The sequence below is a fragment of the Ranitomeya imitator genome, chromosome 9 (genome assembly GCF_032444005.1).
Source record: "Ranitomeya imitator isolate aRanImi1 chromosome 9, aRanImi1.pri, whole genome shotgun sequence".
Lineage (NCBI taxonomy): Eukaryota > Metazoa > Chordata > Amphibia > Anura > Dendrobatidae > Ranitomeya > Ranitomeya imitator.
In genome coordinates, this window is record NC_091290.1 from 143681443 (window position 1) to 143706642 (window position 25200).

General features: G+C 42.0%; 1 protein-coding gene across 6 annotated transcripts in view; it reads left to right on the forward strand.

The window, feature by feature from the left end:
- The window catches only part of ZNF536 (zinc finger protein 536), a 626001-nt gene that overhangs the window by 280294 nt on the left and 320507 nt on the right, over window positions 1-25200 (forward strand). For all 6 annotated transcript variants that reach the window (XM_069739303.1, XM_069739304.1, XM_069739301.1 and 3 more), the window contains one exon: window positions 4677-6842. In XM_069739303.1, the coding sequence (XP_069595404.1) occupies window positions 4679-6842 (2164 nt within the window). In that variant the 5' untranslated portion in view covers window positions 4677-4678. The remainder of the gene's footprint in view (window positions 1-4676; window positions 6843-25200) is intronic.

Here is a 25200-nt window from a genome sequence, read left to right on the forward strand (position 1 = left end):
ACCTACAAAAATATATTTGATCTTACTACATTTATATAATTATTCTAAACGATATTTATCAGCATTTACATTACTTTTAACCTTTGCAATTATTTTGTTATCTATGTTGCATTTCATAATTTGCAATTATCTTTTTATATAACTTTTATACTTGACGTCTTTCTATGTTTATATATTTTTATATTTCTTTTAAACTTTACAATTATTATAATCTTTTTGATATGACTTTTTATACTTTACAATTTTTTTGATTGCTTTTATATTTCACAATTATTTTCAGTTCGCTTTTTGTATTGCTTTTATACTTGACAATAATATATTTTTCTATGACTTTTTATACTTAACAATCCTTCATCTTTTTTTTTGCTTTTATACTTTGCAATTATTATTTATCTTTATTATCTATATAATACCTTACCTTAATAGTAGTGCTCGATAATAAGGAATGATCAGTGATTGAACAGGAGGCACGCTCCTCCCGATCTGTTATATAAGGCACACGCCCAGCCCTGCCATATCAGTAATGTTATATGTTTATATATCCAAATGTCACCAGCGCTGATTACATGAGATGGGGGGGAAATTAACTTGCTCAGCAAACCCGGCTCTGGGCTAAAATGTGAGCGTGAAATCCGTGGTTTATTTTTATAATAATGTTTACTGCCGTTTAATGACCCTGAAAAGGTTCGGTACTCAGAGGATCTGTGTCTCCACACAGGAGTGTATTACTCTTACTACAACCTCTGCTAGACTGCTATGGGGGCGAAATTACTCAGATAGATCATACTAGCGGCATAGCAACAATTTTACATCCTAATTAGCCCACCCCCAGCTTCATTGTTCCATTATCTATTTGTCTCTTAAAAGACCCAGTGGTCTCAGTGCTCGGACCCTCAGCGATCATGTGTAATATCTGAAGAAGCCTGGAAGTGTGTGTTCATTTTTCCTGCAGCACCTCCACAGGTGAAATAGAGTATTGCATGGCGGTCACTGAAATTAATATATTAGTGCGTGTCATACACGGACGCAGTATCAAACTGGGCCCACCAGTAACCAACTCCAGGGCCCCAATTTTCAACTACGTGCAAATGTGGCATTATCCTCAAATCACAAGTGAACTGAGTAGATTGATTAATGAATAAGATGATTCAAGTATATTGTGCCAAGTACTGCTCATATAAGAGGGTGGTGGTCCACTCTTGCGTTCAAGCCTGTACGGACACCTTGGATCCAGACTAGAAATAGATTCTGGTTTTAGGGCTCCATTAAACTGATTGCCCCACAGACAACAATTATCACCTATTTACAGTAGAAGTGATGATGACCTCAGTGATCACAAGAATGGAGTAGATGCACATGCGCAACCACCTTACGCTCTTCATCTGTTGGAGCAGTGATCACTCATGCGCATAATCGCTTCCATAGATAAATAGAAGTGAATGGAGCAGTGGTCACGCATGAGCACTGAATCCTGAAGAATGTAAGTCCACAAGGACAGGGTCCTCTTCTCTCTGTACCAGTCTGTCACTGTAAATTTGTTTACTATTAACGATATCTATAACCCTGTATGTAACCCCTTTTCACATGTACAGCACCATGGAATTAATGGCGCTATATAAATAAATAATAATAATGAGCACTAGGCTTGAGCGAAAGGGATCGGACAAATTCAAAAGTCGCTGACTTTTGGCAAAGTCGGGTTTCATGAAACCCGACCCGATCCTAGTGTGGGATCGGCCATGCGGTCGGCGATCTTCGCGCCAAACTCTCGTTTCGTATGATGCATTTGGCGCCATTTTTTCAGCTAATGAAGGAGCGTGGGCAGAGTGATGACATAGGTCTTAGGGGTGTGCCTATCGCCATCTTATCGCTTGTGCGCTGTAGCGATTTGCAATGTGTAACACCAGCTTTTCTGTTCAGGGACAGAGAGAGATATCCCATTGACTTTGCATTGGGTTTCGTGTTTCGGTCGATCCCCGACTTTTCACGATAATCGGCCGATTTCACTCGACTCGACGTTTGAGATAGTCGGGTTTCGCAAAACCCGACTCGACCCTAAAAAAGTTAAAGTCGCTCAACCCTAATGAGCACTACTGCTCCACTCACAAAAGGGACTTTGGTCCTCCGTTCTAGTGATCGCTTTGGTCCCAGTGGTCAGACCCCCAGGGATCATACACAACTATCGTGCATAGGTGCTAAATGTTTTTTTGGGTCAACTCCTTTGATAGCTTTCAGGAAAGCATAATACAAGTGCATTTTGATGCCCATACAACACGCAGACCTTCTGTGGTTTCATTATAGCACTCTTTTTTTACTCTGACGATCCGCGGGAGCATACTGTCCATAGAACTAGTGCCAAAAAATTATCCCCACCTAAAAGTGGTTTCTCTTAGAATACGCTAATAGGGTATTTGTAAATACAGGTGCTTCTCACAAAATTAGAATATCATCAAAAAGTTAATTTATTGCAGTTCTTCAATACAAAAAATGAAACTCCTATATTATATAGAGTCATTACAAACAGAGTGATCTATTTCACATGTTTATTTCTGTTAATGTTGATGATTATGGCTTACAGCCAATGAAAACCCAAAAGTCATTATCTCAGTAAATTAGAATACTTTATAACACCATCTTGAAAAAATCATTTTAAAATCCGAAATGTTGGCCTACTGAAATGTATGCTCAGTAAATGCACTCAATACTTGGTCAGGCTCCTTTTGCATCAATTACTGTATCAATGCTGCGTGGCATGGAGGTGATTAGCCTGTGACACTGCTGAGGTGTTATGGAAGCCCAGGTTGCTTTGATATCAGCCTTCAGCTCCTCTGCATTGTTGGGACTGCTGTCTCTCATCTTCCTCTTGACAATGCTCCATAGATTCACTATGGGCTTAAGGTCAGGCGAGTTTGCTGGCCAATCAAATTTAGTAATTAATGGCTATTTGAGGTTAAAAAGAAGACATGAACAGAAATCAAGATCAAAGTTCACCTTGTAGGACTTACCCTTCTGCCATCAGAAACGGCACTATATGTAGTGCAAAATACATCTAAACTTGAATGACAGCCATTTTGAACAGGAGCTTGTTTATCCCACCCTGTCAGGGATCAACAGCAAAAGGGACTCTCTCCTGGATTCTATTCATTGTGGATTTGTTTTTCATTTTTTTTAGATATATAAAGAAATAAGAACTTTGTTTTCTTCTTTAAGCCAAGAGCCGTAATCCGCAAACACTTGTAAGGTCTTAAAATTCTTCCTGGGAGCAGGGTGGCGTACTCGGGTCTTAGTAGATCCTCGCCTGTTTTTAGCCCGCTTGCACACAGTATCGGTTTGGTAATGACAGGTCTAATAACAGTTTGCTTTTCTCCATGTTGATATGTCGCTGCCATAAAGATTTTTTTATGAATATTTTGAGGGTTAAATCCTAATCTTGAAGGTTTTGCAGATCCGCTAGTCAGTCTCCTTAAAATTTAATATACCTCGTTAATGCTTACTTGCAAACACTGAAGGATTTTTACGATTATAATCATGTGTTACAGCACCTAGTACTGTTCCTAAGCAGCATACTAATCAGCTTAATGAGATATTACTGCACTTTTTGTTGACTAAGGCAAAATCCTTTTTATTGTTGGAAAGCTTGTCCTTTTATTTTTATTCAAAACATTATCATGTTTTATTGTATGCCAGAGACGGTCTGTGGGCTCGGCAAATAACAGCCAAACTTTTATATTTCATTGTATATTAACTGCTGTATGTGTGTATATTAAGTGCTGAACGTGGCCGAAGCTTTGAAGGACAATGCGGCGCTCGCGCGACCTCATATGGGAAATTTAGAATATTCAGACAACACAAAAACCTCCAATGATTGTTGATAGCATGGACAACTGTCAGCTTGGGCATGTAACAAGGTATATCAGTATATTACACTTATTACATGACACCATTGACCAAACTTTACGGGATTGACCCATGGGTTAAACTTCAAGGGCCCAATGTCTTGGATGTTTCGAGGGCATTTTTGGGAAGATCTTGGGGTCAAGCTCATGCAAGGTTTGTATTCTAGCAGGTTTCGATGGGATGCGATAGTCATCCTCATGCAAGGTGTTTGTATTCTGGCAGGTTTGTGGCCGTTCCATGGAAGATCAGGGGGCAGACCTTTCCAAACATTGTCCAGGGTTTGCATTCTGTGTTTTTATTGTGGACATTACTGGTTGGATCATGTTGATCTGGTTGGAATGGCTATTTAAAAGTTGGAAAGCATGCATATTGTCCAAATCTACCAACCCATTAGGCTGCCACTCTGTTCCCAATGGCAAAACATAGTAGCCATCAGAAAAACTTCTATATAGTCTTTTGACAGGCTTGATGGTATGGTGTGTTTTTAAAAAAAGTATTGAGTTTGGCTACTTGACCTCATTTTTTGTGCCTCTTTTGCATCAAAAGAAAAAGAAAACATTGATGCTGTTCTGAATTACCGGTATATGGTGGAATTAGTCGTAGGACGACTCTGGAAGCTTTTGTGTGTTTATCTATTGGTTGCATCCATAGATTCCAACTTTTATTGTCTATCATCAATCCTTGGTCCCTTTATTTCTTACAAATAAGTATGTTCATGTCCTCTTATACTCAAATCTATGAATGTCACTCTTACCCTGTGCTTTTTTTGTGTATTGTAGGGATGGAGGAAGCTAGTTTGTGCCTTGGAGTATCTTCGGCTGTGCCTGATGTTGACACTCACCTCAATAACTCTTTGCTTAATGGCCAGTATTCAATGAGTCAGAAACTGCATCAGATCACATCCCAGCTCAGTCACGCCTTCCCAGAACTACAGAACCGTCAAAAATCAGAGGACAAGTTGGGAGCTACACCCATCGACGAAAAAAGTCATGTGTCAATGACAAGTCAACCAATCAGCAGTCAGATGGCTCTGTTGGCCAACCAACTGAATCGAGAGGTAGATGGTGGTCTAAATGGAAGAGTAGACCTTCAGCAGTTTCTAAATGGACAAAACCTTGGGATTATGTCCCAAATGAATGATATTGAGGACGACGCAAGAAAGAATAGAAAGTACCCTTGTCCGCTTTGCGGCAAACGTTTCCGTTTTAATAGTATTTTATCCCTCCACATGCGTACCCACACGGGTGAAAAACCCTTTAAGTGTCCGTATTGCGACCATAGAGCAGCGCAGAAAGGTAACCTGAAGATTCATTTACGCACACACAAACTTGGTAATCTTGGCAAGGGTCGGGGGAGGGTGAGGGAAGAAAACCGACTTTTGCATGAACTGGAGGAAAGAGCAATACTGAGAGACAAACAGCTGAAGAGCAGCCTTCTCCAACCCCGACTTGATGTGAAACCCCAACAGCAGCACTTACAGCAATCTCCACTATCTAATTGTCATAACTCTGTGCAACCGAATAACACACCATCTGATGTTTGCAGCAAGGCGCCTTCACCCAAACCTTCAGTCGTTCAAGACGAAGCAATAGCACCTACCACTGGATTTAGGTGCACTTTTTGCAAAGGAAAGTTTAAGAAACGCGAAGAACTTGATAGACATATCCGAATTTTGCACAAGCCTTACAAGTGCACTCTTTGCGATTTTGCTGCTTCTCAAGAGGAAGAATTGATTAGTCATGTCGAGAAAGCTCACATTACAGCGGAGTCTGTTCAAGGTCAAGGGTCCAGCGGAAATGGAGAACAGGCAGCCAATGAGTTTCGCTGCGAGGTATGCGGACAGGTTTTTAGTCAAGCTTGGTTCTTGAAAGGCCACATGCGAAAACACAAGGATTCTTTTGAGCATTGTTGTCAGATATGCGGAAGGCGGTTCAAGGAGCCTTGGTTCTTGAAGAACCATATGAAAGTTCACCTAAACAAATTGTCTGTAAAGAACAAATCCCCCAGCGAAGCCGAGGTGCCAGTCTCCATGAGTAGTGTTTCTCAAGATTCCCATGCAAATCTCTACTCCAGATATATATCATGTTTGCAGAGTGGCTTCATGCCATCAGAAAAAGCAAGCTTGAGTGAACATGGTCATGTGTACAGCAAAGGAGACTTGAAAGACAAGGAAGTCCTGGGTAAGCTGCTGTCACCGATTGCGAGCTTGGCCCATAATATGTCCGAAAGCGATAAGCATTCTTTACTTGGCTCTCTCAACCTGGTACCTCCCTTGAAATCCAGTTGCATTGAACGATTGCAAGCTGCAGCCAAGGCTGCAGAGATGGATCCAGTAAACAGCTACCAGGCCTGGCAACTAATGGCCAGAGGAATGGCAATGGAGCATAGCTTCCTGTCTAAAGAACAGCATATCCAGCGTAACCATGAAGATTCATTAGCAAACGCCGGAGTTCTATTTGATAAAGACAAGAGAGAGTATGTGATTGTAGGACCAGATGGCTCCAAACAGAAAATACAATCTGATTTAGTTCACGGTTCTAAAATTTGCAATCAGAGAGACGTGCCATCAAAACTTGAACTTTTAGAAAGCACTAGAGATTTCTTGTCGCATGGCCTCAACCAGGGGCTCGAGTACAACATGCACAGCTCCGTGAAAGATAAGCCCACCGAATGCCCTGACTGTGGTAGAGTTTTCCGAACATATCACCAGGTCGTTGTGCACTCGCGAGTCCACAAAAGAGATCGAAAGGCCGAAGAAGAGGCAATTCAAGTGAACCTTGAAGAACGACGGGGATCAGGGAGCGATCAAGAATCTCAATCCATGAGCCGATCCACCACCCCAGGATCATCTAACATCACTGAAGAGAGTGGAACGGGTGGTGCCCTTTCCCAAGCCGGAAGTGCACAGGAAGACAGCCCGCACCCCTCATCACCCTCTTCCTCAGGTAAAGAATCTACTTATCTGATACTTGTGAAATAATATAAAAGTCCTCTAAATTATTAGTAAATTACAACTCTTTAAAGGGGTTGTATTTGATTGGAGAGACATGGCTACTTTCTTCTCAAAAAATGTACCTAAACTGTCCATAACTTGTGTAGAGATGGGAGAATATATTCACAGATACCAGGTCCAGCATCCACGTCAGTAGTCTGTGTCTCCGAATTAACATGAACCACCTCCTATTTGCCAACATCCCTTGCTCCTTTTCTGATTACTTGATCTGGCGCAAGGTCATGTTTGATAAACTCTTATCGGGCGTACAAATCAGAAGAGGCGCCATGAGTTCCAGTGGGTAGGAGGTGATTCGCAGGCTCCCATTGGGCGTCCACAGAATACTTTTGGGGATGATGGACCATGGTACTTTGAATTTATTTGATCATCTGTAGTTGTGTGACATTGCAGCCTTATACAATTCAATTTAACCCAGCTGTCATACCAGACTCAATCACTAGACATGGGTGGTGTCGTTGAGACCACATAAAAGCACATAACATTCACAAAGGCAGAAACAGATTTACTTAGATTGAAATTAGGAATCCTGCCTTATACAAAGGGGCCATACAACACATCCTCTATTGAGACGTTGTCTGGTTTGGTAGCTTGGGACACGAGAGGGACAAGTTACGTATGATTTCTCAAGAAGTTGGTCATCTCTACCACCATAGCCATAGATGTTCCATACATGATCCATAAAGGAGCAAACAGTCATGTAGGAAGTGCATTGAAATTACAAGACTCCTGTGACTATGGTCCCCAGAGATTGATGTTCAGAAACCACATCTTGACACCAGGTCCTTGGCCCTCTTATCCTCATATATGATCCTACAGTACATATTTCAATGTAACACTTGCCTTATCTATCCATTATTATTTATGACTTCTTATAAACCCCAAAGGCTCCAATAACCTCCAGACTGAAGATGTTGAGGTAAGGTATATGCCGTGTTAATAGCTTGTCATGTATGTAACTGTAAAACGAAGTGCAGAGAACCTTCCAAAGAGCCCTCCAGGCATCATGAAGACAAACAGATGGTTGGTAATTTACTGTGCAATATGTAGTCTCCGACCGACCGGTGCGGGAGTCTGTCCAATGTTACAGGATCTATACTATGGATTGTACAGCGGCTGCTCCTGGTCACTGCCCCTCTGTGGAAGGGGGAGAGGGCCTTTTACTAATACTGTAATCATCCTGCAGACCTAACGAGAGAGGAAATCAAGATATAACACAATAACCTGTTACTATTAGCAACATTGATTTTTGCAATCAGGCATTTAGTCTAGAAAATAAGAGCGTTGGTGATATCTGAAAGCAGAGCGTGACAGGTGATGAGGGGCAGAAGCGGCAAAGTGGAGGGAAGTGGGAACCGGTTTAATAGGGGAGATCCATAACATGTGCACTGCCAAAGTTAAAACAGATGGAGGCATCCTAGCAATCTATCTAAATCAACTTGAAATTTAAAGAAGTTTTATTGGCAGGACCAAATAAAGTTTTTCAAAAGCACATGTACAGTAGCGAATAGGGATAGGGACTGTAGGAACGATGGATGGGGCACATCCAGGGTGGGGGCTATGGAATTGCATGGTATATCATGGTTGTCCTTCTTTCAGCCTATGGCATGTGCTCACATACTGTGCTGCTCTCGCCCACGTGCTTACATACTGCTCTGCTCTCTCCCACGTGCTCACATACTGCGCTGCTCTCTACCCCGCGCTCACATGTTGCCTTGCTCTCTCCACTGTGCTCTCTTCTTCTCCCAACAGGATCAATGTTTTCTCTTCCCCATTCATGGAGCTGAAATCCGGGAAGAGATCGGAGAGTCTCATGAAGTGAGTGTCCCTCACTGCTGAGTATTTGGTGCAGAGTAGCAGGAAGTGGTTCTCATCCTCCAGGTCTAAGTGTGGGCACAGACTGTCCTCCCTGGGACTTGAAGCTTTGTCTGTGCCGGCCAGACTCGATAGCCAGATTATGAACACTGAGTCTATACGGGCTCAGGATCTAGCGGTCTCTGGGGTCTGAGAGTTTCTCCAGATATCAAGCCAGTCTGTAGTCTCTCTGTAGACTCTGGGACATGAACAGTTTCTGTGAGGCAGTTATATTGTTCATCCACTCACGGACATACCTCTCCTGGCCCTCGTCTACTATCTTCCTGATTCTGGCTTTCATCAAACTGCTGTGATTGGGGTTTTAGTCCGGGTGGATTTGGGTGAACTGTTCCAAGTGTCCTGGTTCAGGTGAACCATCTGTATGTAACATTGCTTTATGGTAATGGGAGATTGGATTGCTACTATGTTTGTGAGCCCAGAATGACAGCACCCTCTTCAGAACTGCTAGGTGTAGAGGGAATCTGCCCAGCTCAGCCCGACAGGAACTGTTGGCGGTGCCTCAATGGACCTGGGGAAGAGGCTTACAGAATTGCAGGTGGAATATTTCTGATGGGCTGGAATCCAACATTGACCAGTCTGGGTATGGGTATGTGTGAGGGCCCCAGTAGGATTGGGGCGATGATGGCATTAGTGATTTATAGCCAGACCCTCACTGATGGCTTCAGTTGGTAGAGTTTCATAGCATAGAAGGTTTTGTGGGCCTTGTCCTTCAGGGTCTCTATGGCTTGATTGAAGCTCCCTGACTGGTGAATTTCCAGGCCCAGGTAAGTGTATCAGTCCATTCTCATAAGAGTACAGTTGATTAGCACAAATGGAGGGTGCTGGTCTGATCTTGGCTTTTTCCTATGAAACACCATGATGTTGCTTTTTCTTTGGGTTGATCAGTAGTTCTCCACGTGGAGCTGAATTTTTCCAAGATTTTCAGGTTGTATTGGAGGCTTTCTCGATTGGTGACAGCAGCAGTAGATCCTCTGCATAAAGCAGGAATTTCACCTGGGTGTCATGGAGTGTGAGACCTTGTGCTGTGGAGGAGTCCAGAGTGGTGGCCGCTCAGTGATATAGACGTCTGTCTGACTCTGCGGCTCTGCTGGAAATCTACCGTTCACACTCACGCTGCAGCGGTTCTCAGGGTAGCAGCTTTTGATGACATCATGTATCATTCCTCCTATTCCGCTCTCCAGCAGTTTTAGAAATAGGCCCGGGTGCCACACTGAGTCAAAGGCTTTTTTAAAGGCCTACCTACCTATCTACCTCATATCTATCTACTGTATCTCATATCTATCTATTATCTCTCTTATCTATCTATATCTTGTATATCTATCTCTTATCTATCTGTATTTATTATCTATTATCTATCTATTATCTATTTATCCATTATCCATCTATAATCTATTATCTATCTACCTTTTATCTATATATTATCTATCTCCTATGTATCTATTGATCAGCTATTATCTATCATCTATCTATCTACCTTTCTATCGTCTATCTATTATCTATCATTTATCTATTATCTATCTATCATCTATTATCTATCTATCTATTATCTATCCATTATCTATCAATCATCTATCTATCTATCTATCTATCTATCATCTATCTATTATCTATCTATCTATCTATCTATCTATCATCTATCTATTATCTATCTATCAATGATCTATCTATAATCTATTATCTATTATCTATGTATTATCTATCTATATATCTATCTCCTATGTTTCTATTTATCATCTATCTGTTATCTATCTCACATCTATCTGATGACATTAGAGGGATTGGATGATGGTTGGTCCCTATACACCTCAGTGACCGCTGTGTTCCTGATGTTATCTGTGTATTTTAATACATTTCTATGACTTGCAGTAAAATATATTAGCAATAATCCACATGTAGAGGTGAGCGGCAGTGTAACCCGTGTCGTGCCAGGAATGGAGGTGTGTGGACGCTGTACAACACCGGTTAGGATATTGTCTAATTTCCATGCAGCTTTCTCTACTCATATATATATATATATATATATATATATATATATATATATATATATATATATATATATATATATATATATATATATACATACATACATGTATCCCACCAGGGGACCATATGCTTCAGTGACCCCCAGTGCTGCACCATATGCACAGAGATATTCTTTACACGTCGTCTTGTTTTCGCGTCGCTCCTTTATTACATAACTTGTATACATTGCTATTTATATAAGTGCAGACAACCCACGGATGCAGAACTTCACAGCTGAGGATCAAACCCAACACGAAAAGTACAAGCGTCCCCTGAATGGTGGCGGCTGCTCCTATAGATCGGGGGTCACTATGAGACCCTCGTCATAGGTCTTACATCTGGAGATTTCACTCCTTCCCTTGTGACCTCAGAGAAATGAGAGATGGATAATCTCAAACAGATCTATAAAGGGCATCATGGCGGGGTCAGGTCAGGTCCTCCATGCCAAGGACAATACTGAAGTCCTGAATAATAGATGTGTGTCCACATTTCTAGGACTGACGTCATAGGACAGGTTCACACACAGCAGAAAGCTGCGAAGCCACAATGCAAAAAAAGAAAATGCTGCAAAAAAACACCAGAAAATATACTACATGCAATGGGAAAAAAAATGAGACCACTGCTTATAGAAACAACAACCACAATGGAGCCCCGCAAATAATATATTTAGCCACTATTCTCACCATAATTTCAGTGTACATAATACCGCCATATGGTACCTAGATAATTCCATATACTGCTTAATAATTCAGTCATTTAACAGCCAGGCAATGTCAAATATGGTTCACATAATAATGCTATATAGCGCCAAGATAATGCCATAGGGAGCATAAATAATACACCCCTATATTGCCAAGACAATTCCAAGTGCGATCTACATAATCCTGCCATATAACGCCAAGATAATACCGCATGTAGCTTATGTCATACAACCCTATATTGCCAAGACAATGCCAAGTGTGATCTACATAATACTGCCATATGGTACCAAGATAATATCATATATCGTAAATATAATATGGCGCTGACAATGCTCTATACAGTCTACATAATACTTCCATAAAGAAAATGCCTCTGTATTGTGTCTCCCGGTGGTCTTCTTCTTTGACAGACTAGTGAAGGCTGCAGCCAATCAACGGTTGCTGATTGACTGCAGCAGCCACAAGACCGCTAGGAGACATAGCACAGAGAATGGAGGAATGGCACTGGTCCAGGTGGTAAACATAGAGTATGCATTTATACAGGGGAGCAATTGATAAGGGGTAGTAATGAGCGAACATGCTCTGATAAGGTGTTATCCGGGCAGGCTAATGTGCTTACCAAGTGTCTTCGATGTGCTCGAAAAATATGTTCGAGTCCCTGCGGCTAGCTGTTCAATATCGGCAACACATGCAGAGATTTCATAACAAACAGACAATCCCTGCATGCGTTGCGGCTGTCGAACAGCCATGGGGACTCGAACATATTTTTCGAGCACGCCGAAGACACTCTGTTAGCACACGAGCATGCTCCGATAACACCTTATTCGAGGACGTTCACTCATCACTAATAAGGGGCTGTCAAGTATTGCACAACCCATTTAAAGAACTCACATAGTACCGCTATATAGTTCCCACATAATTCTACCATTCAGTTTTCCAATGACTCCACCATACACTGCGACATGGTACTGGGTAGGTTTAGTTGACTCTTGGGTATTCCATCGTTGCCAAGTTCACGACCCCTTAAAACCGGCCCAGAGGTTCACCTTTGTCTTGGATATAATTGATGTTTGCCGTCACAGAGATTTGCCCAAATTACTGAAGAAGGTGCGGTAGAAAGTGTGAGTCCGTGATTGTACCCTTTGCTTTGCGGAGAGCAGCCATTACGACATTGGAAGCACTTAGAAAAGTCTCAGTAGTTGGTCTCCGCCATTATTGCTCTCAGTGGGACCAAGTTCAAAAAGTTCTTACAAATTTGCACCTTCCTTGCTTCTCGTGAAAAGTTCCCCTCTCGTAATATTTACTGTGTAAGTGCAGTACTGGGACCTTGTTAATTTCGGCGGACAGCGCCGTACTCCCCCTTTGTCTCCCAAGTTCATTTTCCTAGTAAATATTGATGATTCTTCGCGTCGGCTCTTTGGGTATAAATTTGACTTTAACGACTAATTTTCCGAAACTGCATTTTTTTTATGCTAGAACTGCGGCTTTTTAAGTGTGTAATCTACAGCATTAATTAAACGCGACAATAAAACATATCCAGCGAAATGAAATAGAAGGAATTAGTAAAACCCCCAAACAAAAATTCAACTCCACTTCTGAAGGACTTCTTAAGAAGCCGCCCGTCGGTATCACTTCTTTTACTTTGTGTTTCTTCAGAAAGCCGGGTCACAAGGGCCTGAGAAACTATGTTTTTTAAGAAAACCTAAGCAATGAAATTCCTTTCCTTAACTAGTGCTCTTAACATGATAGCAGCAGAATAAGTTCATCATAAACCCTTCGCTTTTCCCGGCTCTCCAAGTGATCTCCTGAGTAAGTCTCATTATAAGAGCCTTTTGTTACCTGATGTAATTCTTTGTAAAGCAGCCTTACAAGACTGAAGGCCCCAGACGAGGGAGGAGGCGGCGGGCTATATATGAGTAACCGGCACAGTCTGGGAACCCTGAGCGTCACATCCTAAACATGACAGTCCCGTCAAATGTTTTCACCCGATTGTGTGTGTGGGTTTCTTTTTGTTGCCTTCCATAGTGCCAAGATCTAAATAGATGTGAAAATGCCAATCTGGAGCCTATTGAATGGACGCAATCCTTTAAGTTTTGACCTGGAAGTGGAACCAAAATATAAGGAGGACACATTGATGTCTTCAAGGATTATTACAATATTGATAGATGGATTTTCTATGTAAAAACAAGCACTTTTTCATTTTACTGCTTATTAAAATTTAAAGTCGTTCTTGAGTTAACACTTTTCTTTTGTTTATAGCTTGTTGCCTAGGAGACCGACCACCGCCGCTGTCTAACCTATAAGCACTGCGTTTACTCCTAATTCCAGCCAGCCTTAACTGCGAGCTCCAGCGATCCTAGCCGGCTTCAAAAATATTGGAATAGAAAATAGCCTGTAAGTTCTGCACATGTTCTGCTGTCGAGCAGCGGTGGTCGGTCTCCATGCGAACAAGCTGTAAACAGGAGAAAAGTGTTAATATGTCACGAACGGCTGCAAATTTTCATATGCATCAAATTGCAAATGAGAAAAACACTTGTTCGTCGGGTGAAATGATCTTTTGGATTGGACAAAAGATCATTATTCTTGGCAGCGCATTGTCCTGTGTAAAGAGGACCTGTGCTGTTGAGAACAATTGCAGCCTCTGCCTGCTGAACGATCTTTGTACACGGCTGCTGGCCGGCAAAGATGTTTCTGGTCATCTTGTAAATGGTCCTTTATACTTTCCTGTCTCAGCTAACTCTGGACAAACCCTTTAAATATTTTCATAGAGAAATATTTAAGGCTACGAAGCTCTAAAAAATGTAAAGGATTCTCTACTGTTAGAGTATTCCACTTTGCCAAAGTCTCCACAGGAACTGGTTTAATAGAAGCCTAGTTGATTTTTGGAACCAAAACAACATTTTAAGGGTAGGACACTACTTTTGTATTAATGGCCAATATCAGATCGGTGAGGGCGTGATAACCGGCACCTTCACCGATTACCTGTTAGCGGATGCTGCCGGACGTCAGCAGCTCTGTCATTTCCATAGTGGCCACAGCTGGCTACTGCAAATCCATGGACCAGTCAGATGGGGTAGGTGGTTTTTGTTTCTGTCCATTTTTTGAGGACACGGAAAAAAAAAACAGATTTTTTTTTATTAATGATGTCCCAGATTCCTAGTAAATTCATGCGCTGCTTTACACTCATGGATCCGACCCAGTAAAAGCCGATCACTTCTCCACATGCAGGCTGCAGCAAATTGATTAAAATGAAACAAATCCCGAACATCTCAGACCCGGGGACAAAATTCCCTAATAAACCATATAGTTTAACCTCTATTTATGGCTATTGGCACAGAGGGAACGAGGGACGGGTGAGTGACAAGTGAAGCGCGCAGATTAATGACAACCTCCGCTCGTTCCGACGATAGACATCTCAGCAGACTGAGAAAAGCAAGGGATAGAAAAAAAAATGAAACCCGAGGATTAAGATCTTCATTTTTTTCCTTGTGCATTCCAATTGTTCTTAAAATATTTGGCAATGTCAATTAGTAACTGAGCAGAGTTAGCTGATGAACGCAATTTTCCAGTAGACTGATCTCCCTATTGTTGTAGAGCTAACAGCAGATTTCGAAGGTCATTATCATTCCCTGGTAGCTTGGCCCAGCTGCTCCTTGTTGCGAGAGCCAAAACTTTGCACCGGGGCCTGGGGATGGTATGCAGCTTTTTACGGGGCTGGGGGGCGAGGAGTGGGCGAGAGATAGAGGGGCTCACGTGACTTGATATGACTAAAGTGTACAGTAAACTTGTTTTAACACATTCCAAACCGAAGGGTTCGTTCCGTTGGAGACTGATGATTGTCTACTCTCGGATTGTGTTTTTAGGTCGAGGATTTGGAACTTTTCGGGTCATTCCCTTTTTTTGTGGGTCACCAGGACCGGCATTCTTTTGTTTCATCATACATTACAATAACCCCTTTTTTTATGCTGGTCGTTTCAGCTGACCATTTACAGCATTTTGCAGAAACTACTACCCACCATCGTAGGAAATGTACAGCATGGTGCAGGAGAAGATGTGTTGGGAGTTGTAGTGCCACCAATGCTAGAGAGCTATCCCTGATGTACAAGAAGAAGAATGGGAAGAAATTCTAGAATCCCCACTCAGGGTGTCCCCATCGATTAATAACAGGATGACCCAGTTTTATATAATCTATCAATCATATTTGACTCCGACACCACTTTTTAGGATGGGTCGATTTCAATCATCAGAATGCTTACGATATCACTCACCAGATGCAGATTTTACACACATGATATGGAGGTGCCCCATCATTCTTCAATATTGGAAAGAGGTGACGTCATTATTAACATCCCTATTGTCAACTCCTGTTCCTCTTGAGTCACTAGTTTGTTTATTTGGGGTGTGGGATTGGGATTGGGATCATTATGTTGGGATTTTTCTACGGGAGATGCTCTTTATGGCACGGAAGGTATTGGCACTACGGTGGATGGGAGGCTCATGTCCCTCCCTCAGAACCTGGATTGAATTGGTGAACTCAGTTATCCCATATGAACGCACATTATATCAAAATAGAGGCTGTCCGGGTAAATTTGGTAAAATCTAGGATAGGTGGAACTCCTCTCATCTTACTCTATACATTTATAATGATCCGTTATTATTGTAAGGGGTCTGTTTTTTTTGTTCTGAAGACATCACACAGAGGAAAATATAATGTGTAGTGTTCAATGGTTGAATAGTAATAGTTACTATAGATATAGTTCTAGTTGTAGTTTAGGAACTTTGTATATTTATAGTTCCATGTTTCCACTTATATGGTTCACATGATGTAAATGATTTGATATACACAATCTGTTATCCTTTTTTTGGAAATTCCATCTACTATATAATTGTCTAAGGGTCACTTCCGTCTTTCTGTCTGTCTGTCCTTCTGTCACGGATATTCATTGGTCGCGGCCTCTGTCTGTCATGGAATCCAAGTCGTTGATTGGTCTCGCCAGCTGCCTGTCATGGCTGCTGCGACCAATCAGTGACGGCCACAGTCTGATTAGTCCCTCCATACTCCCCGCAGCCAGTGTCCCCGGCGCTCCGCTCCATACTCCCCGAGTCAGTGTCCCCGGCGCTCCGCTCCATACTCCCTGCAGTCAGTGCCCGGCACCCGCTCCATACTCCCCACAGTCAGTGCCCGGTGCCCGCTCCATACTCCCTGCAGCCAGTGTCCCCGGCGCTCTGCTCCATACTCCCCGCAGCCAGTGTCCCCGGCGCTCCGCTCCATACTCCCCGCAGTCAGTGTCCCCGGCGCTCCGCTCCATACTCCCCGCAGTCAGTGCCCGGCGCCCGCTCCATACTCCCCGCAGTCAGTGTCCGGCGCCCGCTCCATACTCCCCGCAGTCAGTGCCCGCTCCATACTTCCCACAGCCAGTGCCCGCTCCATACTCCCCGCAGTCAGTGCCCGCTCCATACTCCCCGCGGTCAGTGCCTGCTCCATACTCCCCGCAGTCAGTGCCCGCTCCATACTCCCCGCAGTCGGTGCCCGCTCCATTCTCCCCTCCAGTCACCGCTCACACAGGGTTAATGCCAGTGGTAACGGACCGCCTTATGTCGCGGGTAACTCACTCCTTTACTGCCGCTATTAACCCTGTGTGACCAAGTTTTTACTATTGATGCTGCCTATGCAGCATCAATAGCAAAAAGATCTAATGTTAAAAATAAAAAAAAAACAAAAAACCTGCTATTCTCACCTTCCGTCGTCCAACGATGCGCTCCTGCCAACTTCCGGTCCCAGAGATGCATTGCGAAATTACCCAGAAGACTTAGCGGTCTCGCGAGGCCGCTAAGTGATCTGGGTAATTTCGCAATGTATCCTGGGAATGCAAGATGGCGGCAATCGCGCGCATCGCCAGAGGTTTGCTGGATAGCGCCGGGTGAGTATATAACTATTTTTTATTTTAATTATTTTTTTTAACAGGGATATGGTGCCCACACTGCTAAATACTACGTGGGCTGTGTTAGATACCGCCTGGCTGCTATATACTACATAGGCAGTGTTAGATACTATGTGGGCTGTGTTCTATACTGTGTGGGCTGTGCTATACATTACGTGGCCAGTGTTATATACGGCAAGGGCTGCGTTATATACTACATGGCTGCTATATACTACGTGGGCAGTGTTATATACTACATGGCTGTGTTCTATACTGCGTGCTATATACTACGTGGCCACTGTTACATACTACGTGGGCTGTGTTATTTACTGCGTGGCCTATATTAACGCATCGGGTATTCTACAATATGTATGTATGTATATAGCAGCCACATAGTATATAGCACAAGCCACATAGTATTTGTCTGCTATATACTACATGGCTCCTATATACTACGTCGCATGTGCTATATACTATGTGGCTGCTATATACATACGTATTCTAGAATGCCCGATGCGTTAGAATCGGGCCACCATCTAGTAGATTATAAATGTCATTCTAGATATAAATAAGGGTAAACACCCTACCTTATATTTAACCATGTATGCTCTATATTGCGTGCAATCATAACGAATACAAATGTGTATATTGTATAATTTTATTTTGTGGTTAGTAAACTACGGTAATTTAAAAAAAAGCTGGAGAGCTGCTGGTTTCAAAGACGACATTACGCGACTTCTTCATGGTCAGATATCTACATCTGTTGATGATTGACTACCACCTCACACCAACGTTTTCGATCAATGCAACTTTTGAACAAAATTGTGCAAAATTACTCTGTGCATTCACACTGTCATACTACACATTGCACATAGTCCAAATTTTGTTGAAGAAGCTAATTACTCAAAGACTTCCAGTGACCCAAGCCAGAAAGTCACCTAATTCTTCCATGCACTTCTTCCACCAAGAAATGTACCCACATCCCATCTATGACCTAACCTGTGAGATACAGGGTGGAATCACTTATGTGTACATCAGTCTAAGGACATCAAATGACAGCAGGTCAAAGCATCCAGTGTCGGACTGGATTGGCAAAGGCCCACCACATCGATTCTTGGGGCCCACTGTTCAACTACATCCAAAAATAATGTGACTCTAGTGCACAAATTTATGTTTGCTTCTATGTGATATTAATTTGGCTACCTTGTTTAAAAAATAATTACCTTTTTTATAGAAATTGTAAATTAAGTGTAGTAGCACTACTCATTAGCACGCCTTCACAGGGGCCCACCGGAGGATTCTCCCGTTCTCCTGTGGGCCAGTCCAAGCCTGAAAGCATCCCATACTTCAGTAATTGGTTCCACTATTTTTCTTACCAGTTGATTTAAAGGAGTTATCGAGGACTTCGATATTGATTAGTTATTCTTAGGGTCGGATTGGCTTGGGTCCGACATCCAGAAGCCCCACAAATCAGATGTTTGCAAGTCCTTTGGCAGTGGAAAGTAATTGGCGTATAAATAAGAGGATACCACAGCTGCATACGCTGTCTAGTGGTCATTCTTGTATATTGCGGACCGGCTGCTATTAAAGTGAGTGTGGTCTGAGCGGCAGTACCAAGAACGGCCGCTACATGGTGTACAGTAGCTGAGCTGCAGTACCAAGAACGGCCACTATTTGGTAGCTGAGCTGCAGTACCAAGAACTGCCACTATATGGTGTATGGAGCTGGGGTGTTCTGGTCTGTGCACTGTTTACTCCCAGCTGCTCAGGACCTGCTGATCGTTGGAGGGTTTGGTGCTCGACCGCCACTAAACTCCTATAGATTACCTATCCTATCAATATAGAAGTCCTGGAAACCCCTTTAAAGAAATCCTGGCCACCTCCATTTTCCCCAGGAATGTAGATAAATGTGCTAACGCCCCAGCCATCCCAACAGATCAAGTCCATGATTCACCTTCCAACCATGTACAACCTTCTAACCTGAGCATCATTTTGCTATGATATAAATAATCTTAATATTCTGACTATTTAAATCGCGGTTATAAATTCCCTTTGCGGGAAGATTGACCCATTCTGCACCAGCGGTGAGGACGGTGAGCGTGGGGGGGAATCCACTTTGTCTATTTTCTTTCTTGCTTCCTTCTGTATAGTTACACACGCTGTAATCTCATTTCTAAATGCATGGAATATATTATTCCGTAAACATGTTATTATTGTAAGCACATCATGGCTCGTTCTGTAAAAAAATAAAATAAAAAAAAAATGGGAAAAAAAAAAGTTAATTTTTTTGACAGCGGCCTTATCACGCTGAGAAGTGTTTGGATTGGCAGGCTGTGATTTCAGAGGATAATAAACAGAATTTCATAGTAAAAACAATATTTAACATGGCGGAGATTTCCTCGGTATCAGGTTCAGTTAAATGCAAAGCAGAAAGGTTTTTCCCCCCCCCCTAAGCTCAGCTGTTGTAACTGTGCTCCATATGAAGCCTTTCATTTTCTGATACGGAATATTGTCCACGCTGTTTCCTGTTTGCTTGAGATCAACAGAACTTCCCTGGCAGTGGGCATTGAAGCTCCGAACAAGTCGGCAGCCATTTGTGTAGGGGCTCAAAACATCACTACGATGGGTGTCGGCCTGCCGGCTTTATTAATTAACTGGCAAGCACTGTTGTTTCTCTTTTACATAATGACTCCTTCTCACACTACTTTTCAGCATTTGAAAACACCATGGGCTTCAAAGAGGATCTTTCAGTAGTTTGAGCATGTTACACTGGCCACATCGTGGAAAGGTAACTGCATAACTGAATAAGGTTATGTTCACACGTTGCTTTTTTTGCTGCTTTTTTTTCTGCAGCCAAAATCTGATCTCTTAGCAGTAAAAAAGCTGCAGACAAAGAGCTATTCTTGCTGCTTTTTTGCTACATTTTTCAGGATCCCAAGGTTTAGCTTTGCTTCCACCATACAAGCATGAACAATACAAGGTGAAACCATAAAACATTTTTGGAAAAATAATGGAAAATTGATCAAATTATTTAGTGGAAAAAGATTTTTATGCCTGAAAAACTAGTGACTATTCTGAACAAAAAAACTTCATGAAAAAATACATACGGTAATTACAGATGTAAAAACAGTGGACAAAGTTGAATTGGTCAGGAATAGTTTACCTAAGACATTAGCAGTACATTTTGTAGGTCAGGCACTGTTTAATTTGCCACATTTGTCAGCCATTGAGTTGGACAGCCATTGTTCAATATCACACATTGGTCGGGCACTGTTTACTTTCCCACATTGGTCAGCCATTGAGTTCGTCAGGCATTGTTCAATATCACACATTGGTCGGGCAATGTTTCGTTTTACACATTGGTCGGCCATTGAGTTGGTCATGGGTTATGCAGTGTCACACATTGGTCAGGCAATGTTTAGTTTTACACATTGGTCAGCCATTGAGTTTGTCGGGCGTTGTTCAAGATCAAACACTGGTCAGGCAATGTTTAGTTTTACACATTGGTCGGCCATTGAGTTGGTCCGGCGTTGTTCAAGATCACACACTGGTCAGGCAATGTTTAGTTTTACACATTGGTCGGCCATTGAGTTGGACGGCGTTGTTCAAGATCACACACTGGTCAGGCAATGTTTAGTTTTACATACTGGTCGGCCATTGAGTTGGTCAGGAGTTGTTCAATATCACACATTGGTCAGACAATGTTTAGTTTTACACATTGGTCGGCCATTGAGTTGGTCAGGAGTTGTTCAATATCACACATTGGTCAGACAATGTTTAGTTTTACACATTGGTCGGCCATTGAGTTGGTCAGGCGTTGTTCAATATCACACATTGGCCAGGCAATGTTTAGTTTTACACATTGCTCGTCCAATGAATTGCTCGGGCAATTATTCACTTTAACACATATCCCTTATTTAATTAAATTATCCAAATCCTAACAGTCATTCTAAAGTGAAGAGACCAAGACATTTTGGTTTAAACCTGAGAAAATCACAATGATGGCGCCGTGTTTTGCTGCATTTTTACTGCTTTTTTGCACTTACTCATTGCTTTCTATGAGTGAAACAACACTGCAAACACGCTGAAAGAAGTGACATGCTGAAGTTTTCCTTCAAAGCAGCAGTTTTTCAATTCAGTCAGGGAAAAAAAGCAATGTGTGTGCATGAAATTTCTGAAATCTCATAGCTTGTGCTGGTACTGTAAAAACAGCTTTTGATTTGCATAAAAAATACAGCAAAAATGCAACATGCGAACATAGCCTAAAACATTTTTTATTTTTTAAATTTCTCTTCTTTGTTGCAGAGATATTGGCTTGTAAAGTTTAGGTTATAATGTGTGATAAGCCGAATTGGGTGTTACCAGAGATTATTTTCTGGAGGTTTGTACTTTGTCCCCTGCATTGCACTAACCAATCATAAGAAGGAGGCATCATGCACAGGAAAAAAGAATATGCCCCCAAGAAGGTTAGAAGAACATGCTTTTTCCTGTGAAATGTAAGGGCACACAGCTCTGCCAGGTCTCTGCAGCTGTGTATAAATCAGAACTGATAGTATTTACTAACACTTCCAGATACCCTCCCATGGCAGTTAGTGTGGAGAAATGAAGAATATAGCAGAGCTGAGTGTCATTGCAAACACCATATCTAATCTCACAACAGTATCAGTGTGGGGGAGGAACAGACCTGCACTTATTTGTATTGACAACTAGCACCGCTTTATTTTCCCTCTTCCCACACTGACTGCCCTGAGAGGAGATCTGAAAATGTTTATAAATAATCACACTCAGCACTGATCTAGATTACACAATAGCTGCTCAAAAGAGGGTGTGTTCTTTTCTCCCCTGTATGATGCCTCCTGGTTATGATTGGTCAACATCATGCAGTGGAAAGAGTACACGCCTTCAGAAACAAACCTCTGTTAACGCCAGTTGGACTTATCATAATTTATCACCTAAAATGAACAATCTAAAATCTCCCCAACTGAGATAGGAAATTAAAAATATGTTTTAATGCGCTGTAAGCCACTATTACATGATATGACCAGTTTAACTTGCGAAAACTGGAGAAAGGTCCTCTAATTGTTTTTTTTTAGCATTTCTACAAAATTTGGGGGTGGCATTTAAAGCATGTTTTCTTACTCACTTGTGAGCCTGTTCTAATAATTCATAATGTTTAGGTTTTTTGTTCAGTTTTTTTGCTAAGACTCGGCTTCAGCTGACAATGCCTGATGCTTACACTCTACGATCAGTAAAAGGGCCAGTGGTAAGTACAAGTTCACACCGCTAGCCCTACTGAGGTCCACTGCTGGCGTGAGAAAAATGATAGCCAGGACCCAGAGCTCGACTGTGCATATTCAAGCATTGTAAGGTTTGTTCTGAGGGGCAATTTCATCCTAACTCGAAGAATAAGCGAACGTATTGAAATATGGTATGACAATCAAATCCATAAGAAAGAAAAAAAAAAACATTTTACATGGTCGAAAAAATTTGGGCTATCTTAATGGCTCTTTTGTTTAGTGGTTTACATATCTGTTTGCCCTTTCAAATCTATGTGGAAACAAACAAAATTGACCATTAATTTAGGTGACCTAAAATGGCACCCATACCAGTTGTACCACTTTAGCCTCTTAGCCCATAACATCTAGAATCCATACCACAATATTTTCCTTATTTTTCAGTCGCCTTTGAGATTCCCAAATTCTTATACCTATAAGATATGCTGTGGCTCGGCAGACAGAGAAGCTGACTATAAGTCACAGGATCAAGGGTTCAAACCCAGACGCATGACATTCCTCATGAAATTTGAGACTTACAAAAATTCATGAAATAGTTACACTTAAAAAAATTTAATTGAGGCCACAGAAGTTTTGTCACCTGATCTTACCCTACATTAAGTTTTCGCCAAGAGCATTCTACCAATGCTTTCCTTTTGTTTGAGTAAAGTATTGCGTTTGGACCATGGTGGGCCCAGTATGGCAGCAACCACCATTTACTGTAGATCTATAGTTATATTTCCCACAGGTACTATTAACTGGATGGGCTCATTTTTTTCCCCTCGCATTAACAGAGAAACTCCGTAGGATTTAAAAACATATATTTGCATCTAAAACGCGTCCGTCAGGGAATCTCGCTTAACAAATTGTAGCCCAGTAAAAAGTTCTTTGAACATGAAGGTTTTAGTGACTCAGTTGGTGCAGATTTTTCTAACACAAACCCCCCACCCGCTCGCCTATACCCGATTATTTCAAACCACTTTATCATTTATTATATGTTACGCTTTAGCAATTTCTGCAATGAGCGAAACGTCATTTCTCAACAAGTGTATAATATAAGCCGGACTCGGAGCAATTAAGTGAGTAAAACACAGTTTCATGGCTAACAGTTCCACAAACAACAATACAAACATTTTAAGAATTCCTGAAATATGTTTCCCTTTTTCCTTCTGCTTTCAGATCAGCCTACACAATGTCTTTGTGTGTTTAGGTTGCCGGCCGATTAGCTTTAGTCACACTTGATAGCTGGAAAGTCAGTATTTTGCAGGCTCGAGATCTGGGTGCCAGGCTCTGTGCATACAATATTTGTCATTATTAGTTTTGGGATCATGTAGGGGGGGTCTTAATCAAACGAGGACTAATGTGTCATTATTAAGGGCATTTTATAAAAGTAAGCAGCCAACTTCCCATAATTTGGCCAGGTTTCCAAGAGTAATTTTATAATTTATTTTTAAGGGGACATTAGTAGGATTTCTATAGGTTACCTCTTGATTAGGGCATCTTTCTGCTCTCCTGTTATAACACTAGTGCTGCATTCATAGATCAGTGTGTAACGGTCCGAGTACAGACTGTGAAGCACTGGCTGTCTATAAGGAGATGGACATACTGCCCACGTTCTGCCGTGAAAACATAAAGTGTTGTTATGATGTGCAATGTGAATTGTGATGTGTTATTAGGGATGGTGTTGTGTTCTGCCCGACAATAGGGAAAGTTAGGGATAATATTTGGGACTAGCCCAGAGTAAGAGAGGCGAAGGGACAGAGACAGTTTCCTGTCAGGACGTCAGATAGGGCCCAGTGTGCTTCAGAAGCAGACCAAAGGTCTGAACAGTAAGAAGAACATTATGACGTGGATGTCCAGAAGCGATAGGAAATTGAGACAGTGGATTGCGTGATCTGTCGTAAAGAGGAAGGAATACAGACAGAAGGAAAGTAGTGGTCAACTGGAGACGGGTCCTGAGAGAGGACGTCTAGCAGAATGCCCCTGAGTTTAGGACTCAGAGAGGTAACGGGCCAGGACAGAACAGGGAATGTGAGTTGGAAGAGAGTGCCCCGGACAGAACTTCCAGGGTGTCAGTAGGAGAGAAGCTAAATACTGGCCATATTGGCAAGCTAGTCCCCTTGAGAAGAAAAAAGGTATGGAGCTGCGGGTTGACAACAGGACTTTAACTAACTGGACTGTGGTAATGAGCTGGGTTGCGGTGAAGGAAGGTGAAACAGTTGAGACACAGACCAAGTGAGTCAAGAGAAAGGAACTGAGACTGTGTGTGAAAATGCTCTGCACTGTGAAGGAAACATTCATTAAGCTGTGTACCCAGCATCTACTGTACATAATTTCCAACAAGTTATCGTTGAGCAAAAAGTTTATTTTTAAATGGTGGTCTCGCTCATTGAAATACTCAACATTCTGTCCTGGCCAACCAAAGTCATTGTCAAAGATGACAGGACTGAGCTGGGATGTTTCTGTATATTCATTGTTGTCCAGTTAAAACAAGAAGCGGGT